The 15918-nt window shown below is 42.7% G+C and overlaps 1 protein-coding gene across 1 annotated transcript in view; it reads right to left on the bottom strand.

The window, feature by feature from the left end:
• LOC139370689 (protein tyrosine phosphatase receptor type T) overlaps positions 1-15918 on the bottom strand; it is a 435744-nt gene that overhangs the window by 325548 nt on the left and 94278 nt on the right. Inside the window, exon 2 of the mRNA XM_071110314.1 lies at positions 4964-5089. Coding sequence (XP_070966415.1) covers positions 4964-5089 — 126 coding nt within the window. The remainder of the gene's footprint in view (positions 1-4963; positions 5090-15918) is intronic.

The raw sequence follows: 15918 nt of genomic DNA, 5'->3' as shown, positions 1-15918 counted from the left end.
TCTAGCCCCATGTCACACAAGAGGAATATTGTTATATGGCTGCGGGGCAGTTGGAGCGGGGTGCATACTAATGGTGGCATCTCATTGGTTGTACAGTGAGCTCTTAAAGTACCACAGCAGAACCGAAGCGACTCCAGGAGTGGACATGTTGTCAGTTAGAACCCCACATTGAAGTAGTGCTAAGGGCCTGGGGGTTGCAAAGTCCAATATAGGCCTGAGATAGTGGGCTGTCGTGATGGGGAAAGAGCAGGATTTCTCTGTGTTATGAGAAGTACTTTGCCATTCAATGGACCACACCGTCTTATAGCACACACCAGTCATTAGCCAACATTTTTTCAAGATACAATCTAACAATGATTCCATAACTACAACCATAGTATGGCAGACCTGGGTTCAAATAGTATTTGTTTTACTTAAAAAAAAAATGAGTATTTGATTGAGCCTGTGTGAAGTGCCAGATGGGCAGAGTTTGCACTTTTGGAACCATTCCATTGGTTGAAGTGCAACCTAGTCAAATCTGGTATTAGACTATAATTGATCTTGTATTTCAAACCACAATACTATCTCTTCAACTGACAATGAAATTAAGATTTTTTTCGAAGATCTAAACACTCATATCATCACTGAGTTAATCTCACCATCAACACCCATCTTGAATTCATCTGTGGTGAAACTTATCTTTGCGTGATGATAATACAATTCCAATTATTGTAATTGCTATTACAGGCCACACTTCACAACACAACATTCTTTGAGGCTGGATCAATATATAAGTTAATCTATTTGGAAAGTGAGGTTTCCGGAAAGGGATCCCTGTATTGCTGTCATATTGAGGTCAGACTAAGATATCGTTCCTTGAGTTTAGGCGCACAAGGGTATCTGCCAATTTGTATACCAAACCCACAGACATGCTTCTAGTGCACATCCCACATGTGCATGTGCATAACATTCTATGAATCTTATATTGAAACCTATGCACCTGTAACAGACATTATACAACATAGTGTACAGCACAGTGAGTAAGTCAGCTGAGGAGTCACACACTGACTACGCTTGAGTGAAAATCACATGTCAGCATTGGCTGTGATGACTTAAGGGAGAGTGGATAAGGTAGAGAAAGAGGGGGGAGAGAGAGGTAGAGTGAGTGTGAGAGAGAGAGAGAGACAGAAAGAGGAGAGAGAGACAGACAGAAAGAGGAGAGAGAGAGACAGAAAGAGGAGTGAAAGAGTAGAGAGAGATGGAGAAATATAGAGAGATAAAGAGGATAGGGAAGGGAGATTCTCAGAGGTGCGGGGTCCCCAGTGATGGAGTGAAGGGGGGGAAGTGAAGGAGTGCTCTTAGCCTGCTTAGCCTGCTGCAGACAAGGGTTTCTCTACAGGGTTTTCATTGGCAGCCGGTCGCTCTGAGGATGGGCCCACATTGATTTCTTAGTGCCTGGGAACGTGAAAACAAAATTGATGCGTGTTATGATTCCCTTCTTCCCGTCTCGAAGGCTATCGCCGGAGTCTTGGTAGGGAGAGGAGGAGAGTTCACACAGACTGGAAGTGTGTGTGGTTGTGTGCGTGCATGTGTGTGTGCACAATGCGCATGCTTGAAAGTGTGCATGTGTATCAGAACATTTCCCTGTTGCCACTAAAAGAACCTTACACCGACAGACATGGCTTTTGGATTTTACCTGGCCTGGGTTAAGATTTTCTTCATAAATCCTCTTTTTCATTAGAAAACCAAACAGCAGCAACTGGGCACCCACATTTGTGGCTTTTTGTTTGTGGCTTTTTGCTTGCAGAGGTCAAGTCATCAATCAGAGTGTCCAAATAAAATGATTTCCATTCGCTTTATCCCTCAACAGTGAGTGTCTAATAAAAAGAATGCTATTGCTCTCAGACAAATAAACATAAACCCTATAAGGGGTTCGTTGACTGCAAGCGGTCTCATGTAGGTGACCTAAACCCGACATTCAAAGAAAAACGAGGCTGGGGGGGGGGGGGGGATTATCCCAGGGCTCTGTCTAGGAAACCGACTGTAGGTACACATCCTTCTCTTATCTCCTTGTCCCAGCACACTGTCTCACAATGACAGTTACCTCGCAGACTCTAATTTATTCAGGGTTTACTCAAGAGGTGATAATCCATTTATCTTCATAATAATGTGCTCATTAGGGAGAGTGACACTCAATCCAGCTGGGGTGAGGCCCCATGGATCTGCGGTATCCGCCGGGTACTGGTGCAGCTTCCCGACTTCAGTGATAATGAATAACCCATTCAATTTTACCTTTGGCCGTAACTCTGCCTCCATTATGTCTCAGGTGAATTCTGGGGGTGACTGTTAAAAAAAGCAAGGAAGAGTTGTGAACCTTCCTGCTTATCTAATCAGCATTGTTACCTTGTCTGGTTAAGAGGTCCTGTGAGTATGGTGAGTAGTAATTCTCCCTCCATTGACAGGATCAATGTATGTGAGGAGAGAGAGAGCGTGCCTGGGGCCCCTTTCCCTGTCAATTTCTTATCAATGCGGCTCCCGCTCCACTTCCAACCCTCGCCCGCCTGCCACGCTCAAATCAGAAACACAATCAAGTCTGCAAGTCATACAAGAGCACTCAAATCATCACCAAGAACAAAACAAGTAGACGAGTAATTTAACCCCTTTACCCTCATCAGACTTACACAGACCAATAACACGAAAACTAATGCAACTGGGCTGTTGACAACCTATAATTCAAATGTCCATTACTAATCCCAGAGTCCTTTGGCGTAGGCTTCAAACTACACAGTTTCCCCCAGTCGAGTAAACACATCACATCAAAATGACGGTCCACAGCCATGTTTCTGGTGATTGGTTCAGAATTATTTTTTTTTCAGACAGAGCTCCACTTGAAGAGGTAACAATGGAGATCGATGTGGGAGCAGATTTCAGAGAGTCGTGCGAATGGGCGGAGAACGCAACAATTCCGAAACTCCCTATCCGCAATCAATCTCTGACAACAGCAACGAATCAACAAAACATGTCACGTCACAGTGTTATTTACTTGTACCTTATAAACTAGATACTGCTTTTGTAGCGAGAGAGGTATAACGAGGACTCTAAGCGTAGCTACTGTGTAGCGGTGAGAGCCTAATGGACTCTAACAAAAGCCATGGCCAGTGATTAGTATATCCCCTCTCTTGAGAAGCACTATTGCACACAAAGTCCGCCATTCAAACAGAAGAAACCTTGCCCATTGCCCCGAGAGACTTATCCCACCGCGGCCACTAATTTAAAGTGCCATTTGGAGTGTTTGAAGAGTGAAATATCAACAAAGGTCAAATTAAGACTCAATGATGGGAACAGCATACAGAGTACAAAAACATTACTTGGTTCCCTGGAGTCAACAACTATCACATACTAGTCAAGCATTAGTAATCAACTGTCCCAAACTTTAATCTGCACTCATAGGGCTTGTTTCCAGGACACAGATTAGGAAGATTAGGCTTAGTCTTGGACTAAGAATTATTCTCTGTGGAGGACCTCCTTTGAAAGCTCTTGAGTCTATGACTAGGCTTAATCTCTATACGGCAAACCGGCCCACACACTTTCAGTAGTCACAGTGACAGAAAGTAATATTGCTTCTTGGTCTTGACACCAGGACTGAACACCTTTAAGTAGACAGGTCCCCTTTATTCCAAGAATAGAACTGACCATAAAATGCCTCAACCGTGGAGTAGTAGTGGGAAAGTCGAGTTGAAAAGAGCTTAGACCTGATAAGGCTTTCATACTCAGCGTGTCATCTGTGGCTTTCAAGTAATATTCTAAGGAGTTTGGTCTGTCTGAGAGACTTTGTGCAACTGCTCAACCTCTTCTTAACGATCTCCTATCCCAGGTAATATCCTGGCGCCAAACATGAGCATTATTAAAGGAAGGAGAAGAAAACAAACACAGAAAAACACAACTCAACCCATTCCCTCGGAACGGCACTCTTTATGAAGCGGTGAAAGAGCCCTGGTAACAAGGAGGACAGTTTGTACTGATGGGAATAACCTCATCACCTGAGCCCCTCCTGAGTCTCTGAGCCTCACTGCTCCCACTCACTTTTTCTGTAGAGCCTACTGTGTCCAGCATTGTTCAACGGTACATTGTATGAAATGCCATGCACGATCAGTGAAGATGCTTGTCTCTCTTGCATTTCAGCTGTTGTGGGTGACACACACACAGAAGGGCAGACACATGATGTACCTACCTACCTCCACATTAACACATGCAGTGATGCCTTTGATTAGACGCTCCTATCCTGATGACACAAATATGAAGGAATATGGGTTTGTTTATTTATTTATACCGCCCTTTTTTCCACAGAGGTACCCTGTTTTGCCATGCCGAAAAAAAAAAGACTTTGATCATGTTGTTCTCGGCGCTTCTGATTTTCACACGACCTGAATTTGCACCAAATGCAAAAAATTGCCCCATATGCCTCCTTTGTGCGATCTTCAATAAAATTTGCTCAGCAGTCAGCACAGTAGACAAATATAACAGCCTCTACTACAGTACTGGCAGTCTGTGTCCCAAATGACACACTATTGCCTAAATAGTTCACTACTTTTTCACCAGGGTCCAGAGGAAGACTCTTAGGGCTATGGTAAAAAGTAGTGCACTAAGTAGGGAATAGGATGCCATCTGTTACATAGTTGCAGTGTGTTCAACTGCTAACTGGATTAATGTCAGTGGCGTAACACTAGAAGGCACCCCACGGAGCTGGGGAGCTGACACTGACATCCCTACCATAGGTGATCAGTCAGAGAGAAACAAAGAGAGATGGTGAGAGAGAGAGGGAGTGAAAGCGGAGGAGAGCCAAAATACAGATATAATTGTCCATGAGAGGACAAGAAAGAAAGATGAGCTGACGAAAGCGCACACACACATCCAAAAAGAAGGGGTGAGGAGAGGAGATAGGGGAAAATAAAGGAAGGAGAGAGGAGGAAGCCCCGTTGTGTACCTGTGGGAACAGCCGCGTCCATAGTGGGCCTCTCCCAAGTGTTGACTTGCTCCCAGGCAAAGCCATTGGTCCCCAGGGCCACACTGTAGCCACAGCTGCTGTAGTGCTCTTCAAACGAACAGCTGCCTGTAGGACACGACGAGAAGAGAAGGGTTGCATATGTAAACACGATAAAGCCATATACTCACATCCTTATTTCATCCCCGCTAAATAATGATTTTCCAGCGCATTAGGCTTCATGCTAGCCAGAAGCCATGGATTGAGAAAGCAAGACTAAACTCGGTCTAATTAAAATGTACTCTTTGAGATGCGTGGTTTAATTGCAATGAGAGGATTCAAAGGGAATTCTTAGTTTTTTTGTGTTTTATCTCTGTTTTTTCAATTACACCCATTGTTTAAGTGTTTTTGAGCGTGGATCGATTGAGCTAGGCTGTGCTGACTTGACAGTTTACTGTGGCAAGGAATACAGTTATTGTATTATACATGCATGGATATATTTTTTCCAATTAAATGAAAAGCTTGCTTCTGGTTATAATGTCATTTATAAAATTGCATAAGCCAAGGACTAAACACTCATTGGCAGTTAATGACTTGCCTGTTTACTGAATGGAAAATCAGAGCAGAAGAATGGGTAATTATTCCATTAAAATGAGAGGGGAGTTGGTGTCAATGATCTTTTGTTAGACAGATGACTTGGGTTTAAATCCCCACCCCCCAAAAAAACACCACAGTATGTCCATTCTGAAATGTCCCAAACATTTATTTCTACGTCAATAAATCCAATCTTCCTAATCCAAACCCCGAATCTCACTACTGAGATTGAGGCTGTCCTAATATGGACACTACATAACAAATAACTTTTCACTTTCCATATCAAAAGTGTCAAACAACCACCATCGTGGCATCGTAAAGTGACAAGAAAAACAAGCCAAAGCCCTTCATCTCCTCTAATTAATGTTGCCTACCAATTTGATCCATTATTGATAAGTTGCCCACAGCAGATAAGCAACAGTTTCATTATCAGTTGAAGCTGCTGCTACAACCTGCACCCACATCTGCAAATAGGACAGGAGTTAGTGTAAAAATGGGGGCTTTTCATCACTAATGCTAGTAGACAGTGAGACATAATTGGGAAGTTTTCCAGCAGCTGAGTTTCTTTAGGCTCTCTGTCGAGACATTGTTTATCAAATAGAGTTTCCCGTGTAGCACTTTCATCAATAAGGTTTTAATGAACTGAGAGGCATGTTTCTAAGGGCAATGAATAGGGAGTTAGAATGCGGAGTTAGAATGCATTCACAGTCGCTACAGTCAAAGAGGATGTTGTTTACGCTAGAAAAAATTGCCAGAGAAGAAATTGAAGTGTTTGCACCTCAGGATTTCATTTGAGAATTAGGGGTCCTGCAATGAATATGTATTGCTGGCAGATTACAACTGTACTGTAATTAATGTGCATTTAATTTTAATAAATTTAATATTTTTGCCATTTTGGGCAAATGCATTGTGAGTTTGCTAGCTAGTTTAGTTGAATTTTAAAATGATATGATCAACCAAGATATCTTTGGAAATATCTGTTTTGAAATGTGGTATAAAAGGTAAAGAAAATGGACGCTTGGCTACAGTACAGTATGTTTAAAACGAGTGATGATTGAATGTTGAATTTCTCAAGTAATCTTTACATAGCTCTTTATAAAGATGAGCTTTTTGGACAGATTATCCTCAGGGCTCATTCATTTGGATCAGTGGTTTCTGGTTAAGTTGAGTATTAGCGTTGATAAAGATAAAGATATGCACCCATCTTGTGATTATACTCAAGACCCTTCTAAAACATTCCAGCCTTTCATCCATTTCCGGAGCCCCAATCGTACCCTTTGGATAATTAGAACCTTACATTTATACCCACTTTAAATCGAAACTGACAGTGCCTAGCATGATATACACCAATGAGGACAAACTCAGCTAAAGCTTCTGTTTTCTGTTCACTTAGATAAGATCTTAGTTTGCTCCCATAAAATTGACTGTCATCATCTAAGATTTAATTACAGCGTTTACTAACATACTGTGTGTACTCTTCTTGTATCCCCCGGCGGCATTTCCAAGCTAGGCAGGCTAATATACGGCTCGGATGCTAAAGCTATTACTTTCACTCCAATAGGCATGAATAATAGCCAAATATAGCTTTCATTAATATAGCAGTCAACAGAGATGTACAGTATCAGGACAGTGTTTTTGTCATGTAATATTTGTCTTCCAATTTAGGTCAAATGTGTCCTGGCAAAGGCCAGGCAGCCAAATTCTTAGTTTCCTTAGAGAATGTATGACTCAATGGGACACATATTTGTATTTCTTTTCTGCTTGAGTGAAAACAACCAACAACTTGTTTCTCTCTAGTTGTCACTGTGCCACTGGCTCAGAAAAACAAACACACACACGTACACACACACACACGTACGCACACGTACGCACACACACACACACACACACACACACACACACACACACACACACACACACACACACACACACACACACACACACACACACACACACACACACACACACACACACACACACACACACACACACACACACACACACACACACACACACACACACACACACACACACACACACACACACACACACACACACACACACCTGAAGTCATTTGGACAGGATCATGGACATAAAACAGAGTAGACCGATTGAATGAGTGAGAGAGAGACACATACAGACTCAACACAAACACACACAGAGAATCGCTTTCACTCACGTCCCGTTTGAAATGAGTCCAGCTTCGCCAGTCATGCTGAATTAGACAAGAAAATAAGGCTAACGAGGGTGCCTCTAATAACACACACAGCTCCTTCGATTTAGCCGCTCCCTCAACCCCTGCTTATTCTACCTTTTCCACTTCGCAAAGTCTTAAACCTCCCAAGCCAATCTATCCCCGTCCATCACCCTGTGGAGAGGAGAGAAGGCTGTATGTAAGATAAGTAGCCAGGCATTGGACGAGCTCACTCAGGTCAGAGCCGGGACATGTTCAGTGTTCAAGCACCAAACAAAAGAATACAGAATAAAATGGGGAGAAACTACCGTAAACCATTTTGCTACGGTGTGACCTCCTGAGCATTACCCAGCTGAGAGAGGATACAGTTGCTTGAAAATGAAATCTGTCTACGTCTCTACAACAAGCATGAGCGGTCAGTGATATGCTTTAGGGACACGCTTCTCACCGGTAGAAAATACTGAGCTGTCAATGAGTTAATGCTTCTTGGTTTTGCATCTCTCTCTTCAGGCTTTGAAACGCTTGTATGAATGAAACATACAGATGTAGGATCATAATTTAATCATTATTTTGGATGACTGAGTTTTTAACATGTTGATCTCAAGTAAAGACGTTCAGTTTAATTGCACAACAAGTCTCCGTGCATTTGTAACACTAACCTTAAATTATGACCAAAAAGCACCAAAAAAAATCTATGCATTGTTATACTCCAGGGGAAATCGCTCAGTTCTGCCTTCAGGGTAAGATTCAAGACAATGAACTTCAACCTGCGTAAAAAGTATCTTCCTCACAGACTTGTGTGTCAGTTGTTTTTTATCTCTTCTCTGACAAGGTCTTTACACTATTTGCAAGCCAATCTCAATTCAGAATTGTTTGACTAAAATGGCGACTTTGCATTAATGACTCCCTTTCCCTCGCCTGTGTGAGTCAGGTGGTGTATCCTCAATTCTGAACACCTAATTCCAGGGATTGGTAGAACAGACAACATGGAAAACCACAATTAATCTACTTGGAAAAGCTAGCTTCTATCTGCCTTTAAATCAAATATATTCACTACATACACAGTTTACAGCACGTATAAAAAGTGCAGCGAAATGCTTATGCGCTAGCTCCCTCAACAATGCAGTAAATTAATCTATTGAATAATAATAACAACAATCAACAGAGTCAATTCAAAAATAAGAAGTAATAGAACAGGTATTTACAAACAAATGTTACACTGTATTTATTACCGATAGTGGTGCAATAAATCACAAAACGTACGGTTCGGATCGCGAACGGATCATTTTTGGGATCAGCAAAAAAACAAAAAACAAATATGGAACGAATTGCAAAAATCACTGAAGCTGGAGACTTATATCTCCCTCACTAACTTTAAGCATCAGCTTTCCGATCGCTGCAGCTGTACACAGCCCATCTGTAAATAGCCCGCCCATCTGTAAATAGCCCACCCAACTACCTCATCTTCATATTGTTATTTATTTTTTTGCTCCTTTGCACCACAGTATCTCTACTTGCACATCTATCACTCCAGTGTTTAATTGCTAAACTGTAATTTTTTTCGCCACTAGGCCTATTTATTGCCTTACCTCATTTGCACACACTGTATATAGATTGTTTTATTGTGTTATTGACTGTACCTTTGTTTATCACGTGTAACTCTGTTGTTTGTGTCGCACTGCTTTGCTTTACTTTGGCCAGGTCGCAGTTGTAAATGAGTACTTTCCTAAACTGGCCTATCTGGTTAAATAAAGGTGAAATAAAAATAAATTAAAAAATATATAACTCTGCTTTCCATTTATTACTTAAAGCAACGAACATTTCAATGTTTAAATAAAATCTTAAAATATTCAATACACAATTGTTAAATTAAAGTACAATATGAGGCATGATACCTTCTTCCTTCGAACAATAGTGAATGAAAAAAGTGTCCACATCATCAAAAAAAAGAAAAAAGAAATCAAAGTAGACCTGAGCTTGAAACTTCAAATAATTTTTCAAGATGGGGATGTCTACATTGTCTGGGGAGAGAGTAGACCTCTTTGCAGTCACTATGTGGAGAACACCCACTCGCTAGGTACTGAAGTGCCAGGCACAGCCAGGTAGCGTCTTGCCATCATGGCAATGTGAGGGTATTTACACTCATTGCTTTTCCACCATGCCAGTGGATCATCATCCACTTGAATGCCACTTGTTGCCTTGTAGGATGCCACCTCTTCTTTGATGGTGTTGGCTTCATCTTGCCTGTGTTCTTGCTCGCAAAGGTCTCCCCGAAAAGCTCCTTCATTTTGTGGGGGAGATGCCTCAGTATGCTCCTGTCGGCTCTGTGGCTTGACCCTGCAGAAAAAAGACTTGATCTATTAAACTTACTAATTATTTATTTTCATGTTTCATAGAACTATAATTGTGGTAATAATATTTAATAAAAGCCATTATTATTCCAAATCCCAAAATTATTTTTCTAATAGCAAAACTAAGAGTAGACTGCAGTATATTTATTATTTAAGCAATTCACTCTTATTTTTTAAACATTTTTTACCTCTTCAGTGGCCACAATCTCAGTGTTGAGAACCTTGGATCCAGTGCAGTAGATCTATGAAGGTAGCCCTGTACATTATGGGGGTATCTGGGGTTCAGGTCCTCTCTAATGGCAGCCTTTTCATCTCTAGTGATGGTGTTGTCTTCCTCACTTGGGGCCATGGATTGTAGAGTCCTTGTTTTCAGAGGTAGGATTATGGACACAGACAGAGCAGGTTCAGTGCTCTATAGGGTTGTAACCGTTTTGAGGGGTTTGAGCACCTGGAGGACCTCCTCTGCCACTTTCACATCATCATCAGACGAGGTGACGACGTCTTTATTTCTTTCAGGGTCTTGTCTGTCAGTGCAGAGTATACAGCTGCCTGCTGCTCAAGATAGCGCTCCATCATGTCATAAGTGGAGTTCCATCTTGTTGTGACATTGTGTATGAGCTTGTGGGTCGGTCGCTGTAGCATTTCTTGCTTGGTCTTAAGCACATGAGCAGCTGTTGTGCTTCGGTGGAAAAAGGAAACCACCTTCCTGATCCTCCCAAGGAGGAGGTACATCTGGTTCACTGAGATTCCCCTTCGGGATGTTACATATATCACGGGCAATGCAAGCCATCTGTGGGCCCAGTCCAGTTTCTATCACTGCATTTACTTCTTGGTATTATCTGTGGTGGTTGGGATATTGCTATTGGGCCTCTCTAGCTTCCACGCTGCAGCAATACCTGCGCAAGATTTGTACCTGTGTGACTCATTGAGGGGGCTTGTATGTAGCACCGGACTTCACATCTCCCACTCCTCTGTGGTATAGTGAGCAGTCACATAGCTTTCCATTGCCCTGGAGGTCTACCTGTCTGTGGTGAGGGCAACAGAGGATGTCTTGGATAAATTGTCAACAATTTTGATATTTTCCAGTTCATAAAGATTTGGCATGATTTTCATACTGAAGTGGGTGCGCATGGGGATTTCATAGCGTGGCTCAAGCACTTTCACCATATGTTTAAACACTCTGTTTTCAACAACATAGTATTGCCTCATGTCTGCAGCGATAAAGATCCCAGTAGATTTGGTGATGGCTTTAGCCAGGTCTGATTCTGCACCAAAGAGCTGCTTAAATGCTTCAGTGAGAGGTTGTTGTCTCTTGGGTGAGTTGGCTCCAGTCACTGACACAACAGGGTGATGACACTTTAAATGTGTGGCCATGCTCGATGTATTTCCATAATCCTACGGCTTACTTGTGGCACAATGCCTACACACCGTAATGGTGTTGTCCACCCCCCTTCTTCCGTCATCATATTTGACAGAGAAGCCAAAATGCTCCCATACATGAGACTTAAATGAAGCGGGAGGCTCTTCCAGTTCTTCAGCTCCTTGCACCAGCCATGTCTGTCACTGCTCTTTTTTCTTCTTTGCTTTTTGCAACGCGAGCATCCAAGATTGATTGGTTGGGATTCAACATGCCCCGTTCACGTGAACTGTACACACAACTGCTTTTTCAAAGCAATCAAATCAACCTTCAGGCTTCAGAGTAAAACGCAGCACGCATCATTCTTGTCTTTATCTTTTCACTGCAACTCTTCATCGAGATTTAGGGAATTACTACTTTGAAAAGTAACAGCGGCAGTAGAACTGTATTTCACACCGATGGTTAAACTCTGCAATTGATCCGCGGTTCACATGCGCACCGAACCGTGATTCGTGCGGATCACAGATCAACTACGGTCTGTTACACCACTAGTGAACAGTAAGTCCATGGCTCGGGTGGATGAAGTCCTTGGCGATCTTTTGGGACTTCCTCAGAGATCGCTTGGTGTAGATGTCCTGGAGTACAGGGAGCTCTCCCTCGGTGATGTATTGCACCATCCACACCACCCTCCGTAGGACCTCCCGGTTGAGGATGGTGCAGTTGCCAAACCAGGCAGTGATGCAGCCAGTCAATATTTGAATTTGATATTAAGATGTTCTCGATTGTGCAACTGTAGAACTTCTTGAGGATCCAAGGGCCCATCCCGCATTTCTTCAGGCGCGATGGTGGTGTGATTGGACCATGTCAGATCCTCTGAAGTGTACACCGAGGAACATGAAGATTTTGACCTCTCGACTGCAGCCCCATTGATGACAATAGCGGTGTGCTCTTTTTCTATAGATTTGCTGACTTTGAAGGAGAGAGGCTGTTTTCCTGCGACTGTGCCAGGGCTCTAACCTCTTCCCTGTAGGCTGTCTCGTCGCAATCGGCGATCATGCCACCGTCGTGTCGTCTGCATATTTAATGATGATGTTGGAGGCCTGAGTGGCCTCACAGTCATTAGTGTACAGGGAGTACAGGAGCAACAAGGCACCGTACAAGGCAACGAAACCCATAATTCTTTCAAACAAGAAATCCCTCACATAGCACTAGGCACAGAGATTATGGTTTTCTATGAAGTCCCGATGTTCGGGGCCACAGAGGGGTAAGGGAAAAGTTGTGAATAGGGAAATAGATATGTGTTTCCATGTGTGTACCTGTATGACACTTTCCCACTGTCCTTGGGTCTGGCTGTGTGTAGGGCGGATAAGAACAGTGTTTGTCCATGGATGCTCGTTGTGGGGCCTTCTGCGAAACACAGTGGGGGCTTATAAAGCCGAGCCAGCAGAAAGAACAGGCACAGAGGCCAGAGAGCTTCCAACCGGGTCACTCACCCACAGCCAATCAGGCCAAAGGATGTGGAAATGCAGCTGATGACTCTGTCACTCTCACTCTGTCAGTGTATTTTCCCCTTTTCACTTGCATCCCTCTTTTCCTTTCAGTTCAATCAGACTCGATTGAAATTCTCTCTCTCTCTCTCGCTCTCAGGAAGTAAGTTCTTGCTCAGGCTGGTTAGAATTGACCCTAACACCCCACATCATAAAAATTTAACAATAAAAACGATTAGCTACTACAAAATGCACGTCAGGCATTTTCATCTCCTTGGAAAAATGATATTATAGTGGGCTAGAAAATCCTACGGTTAGTAAAGCATGCTCTAGTATGAACCTATAAACATCTGTTTCCTGAGCTTTCATAGTGGGCACACACACATACACACACACACACAACTAATATGCACGCACGCACCATGCAACGATGTGTCCATTCTATAAAGAACAATATTCAGCCTAATTTTCTCCTCCAGGTATGAGGCCTTAAAAATAACACCAACGGTTATGCCCAATGATTCAATCGTCAACTTCAACGTAGATTCATTAAGCCCACCTTTTGTTACAGTAGTGACCTAGTCTCTCTTTATCTCACTAAGTGTTAGTGTCTGACTCCTCACCCTGTGACCTCAGAGATGAGCCTTCGCGGCTAGCGCCCGTCACACCACTGTCCTCCATCTCTGCCTGCCCATATCTCCTCAGCCGCTTAAAAATAACTGTTAGCGCCAGCCCTCTTTTAACCCACCGTCACCCACGAGCTTGAAGAAGACACGCAGTGGCATCAAAGGGATGTTAAAGCCTCTTTTAAGAGCTCAGAGCCCCGGAGGTTGAAAGGGTTAACCCTGGGCTCATTATAGACCTCACACTCAGTCAATAAGATTTCGGCGCAGCAGAGTGACTAACCTCCCCTCAGCCAGGTCGCTCACTCCCCCTCTCCTCTGTCTATGCGCTGATATACTGTATGACTACAGCTGCCTGGGCTTCCGTGGCAGATGTTATGTGTTAGCGCCAAAATAAAATATATTTTGCTGCATGGGCCTCTGGTGGATGCTAAATGGTAGCGTCAGAGCTAAATGAGAAGATATTTAATGCAAGGGCATTGATAGAGGTTTGCTAGGCGGTAGTGTCAGAGCAAAATTTGAAGATAGTTAATGCTAGGGCTTCTGTGGCAAATGCTAGTCTACGTGTTAGCATAAGGGCTAGAAAGATGGACATTTACATTCAAGACCACAGTAACCACACCAGGGCCATTCCTACCATATTAATCACAGGCCTGCTTCTCTAAGGGAGGTGATCCATGGCTGTTAGACTTCAGTAAAATATATTTTTACCCAACTCTCCCTGAACACTTGAAGAAAAACTAAGTGACCCTTCCCTATACCCAACATAATAATTACAACATAAAGTGGATAGGAGAAAACATGCCTACAATTTACGCTCACTCCTAAGACAGACCAGAACATTTGCCGTTTTAGAAACTGTTCTTCATTTTGTAAGTATTACATGGCAAGGTAGCCAGAAGTTTGTGGAGTCGCACACCACCGCGGACAAGGGTAGGGGTGAAAAGATGATATTGTTGTTACAAAATAGATGTGGTGACTGTGGTTAGAGCATGTGAATATACAGTAAGAGCATCTGCTCAGGTAAATTAACAAACTAGGCATGCATAACTCACCGGTTGATCCTCAAACCTAAGACTGGCCAAACTCGTGTTTCTAAAAATGACTAAGGCATTTTTAGTTTAATTATGATTTAATTCTAAGTAACTATCATAGAGATATTTAAGGAGTGCATGGTGACTGAAGGAATTGGCTGACCAAATCTACAGATAGTAGACTATAATTGAGTCTGTAAAACAGGTAGGCCGACCTCATTACTTGAATAGGAAGAAACACGGTCCAACACAAAGCCCTCTTGTTGTTAGTAGCCTAAAGTCTAATTAAAATTAAGACTGTTTAAATGAATTAGGCCTTCTCTAATTAGCCTCCTTTCAGCACCCATGCAGCACCCATGCGCTGTCCATCTCTGCTGCTTAATAGTAATGTAAGTTATGTAAATTACTCAAATATGGCTTATTGGGAGGTCCACAACTCTGATAAATAGCTTCATTATGGGCAGCGAAACATTGTTTTTATTAATCAAAATTATAGCAGTAGCAAGCTTACCTCCAGTCCTCCTTTTCATCTTCGCACTCTCTCTCTCAAACTGAACAGGACATCAGTAGGCACAGATATTGAATTTTTAGGACAAATAAAATGTTTTTCCGGAAGAAGCTTTTGACTCGCCTTGTAAAGGGCCACTGTACACAACACAGTCAGTCATTGGTTAGGAGAGCAAAAGGGTTTACATCAGCAAGAGCAGGGCAGGCCAGGGCTCATGATTGGGAAAGCCTATGCTTTGCAGTGTGTAATGCAGCGTAGCCTAGATTTATATACACCACCACAGCAGCGCAAAAAACTTTGGAAGAACATTTTCTTAGAAATATAACTTTGCCCTGTGGTTCTCTAAGCATGGTATTTGTATAGCCTAGGCCTATCATATACTGTAGTATAGGCTATGTATAATTTTATTGAGACCACACTAGGCGGTACCATAAGTCTCATGTCCTGCACACTGAATTATTGAGCGAATTAATTAGTAGGCCAACAAAGCTCAATTATTAAGTAGGTGGCTGTAACCAAGTCCTGCTGGTACACGGGCTGCCTCTTATAGGGCTTTGGCTCCATTGACTGAACCCTAGCTAGACGTGTTTAAACAGACACACAACACACTAAACATTAAACACACACAAAAGCACACACACCTCTTCTACCACCACTGACAAATTCTAGGTCCCTTTTTTTTCCTTCCCTCCTTTACGACTAAGGTTTCATCTTGGCATAGAAAAGGCTGTGGCGGTCGGAAATGGTGGTGTTCAAATGACCATTAAGGTAAAGATTTGACAGCACAATTCCCAGACTTCAACATGACTC

This window comes from Oncorhynchus clarkii, chromosome 17, assembly GCF_045791955.1.
Source record: "Oncorhynchus clarkii lewisi isolate Uvic-CL-2024 chromosome 17, UVic_Ocla_1.0, whole genome shotgun sequence".
In the NCBI taxonomy this organism is placed as follows: Eukaryota; Metazoa; Chordata; class Actinopteri; order Salmoniformes; family Salmonidae; genus Oncorhynchus; species Oncorhynchus clarkii.
Note: the sequence above shows the minus strand (reverse complement) of the source record. Positions and strands in the feature narration are given on the sequence as shown.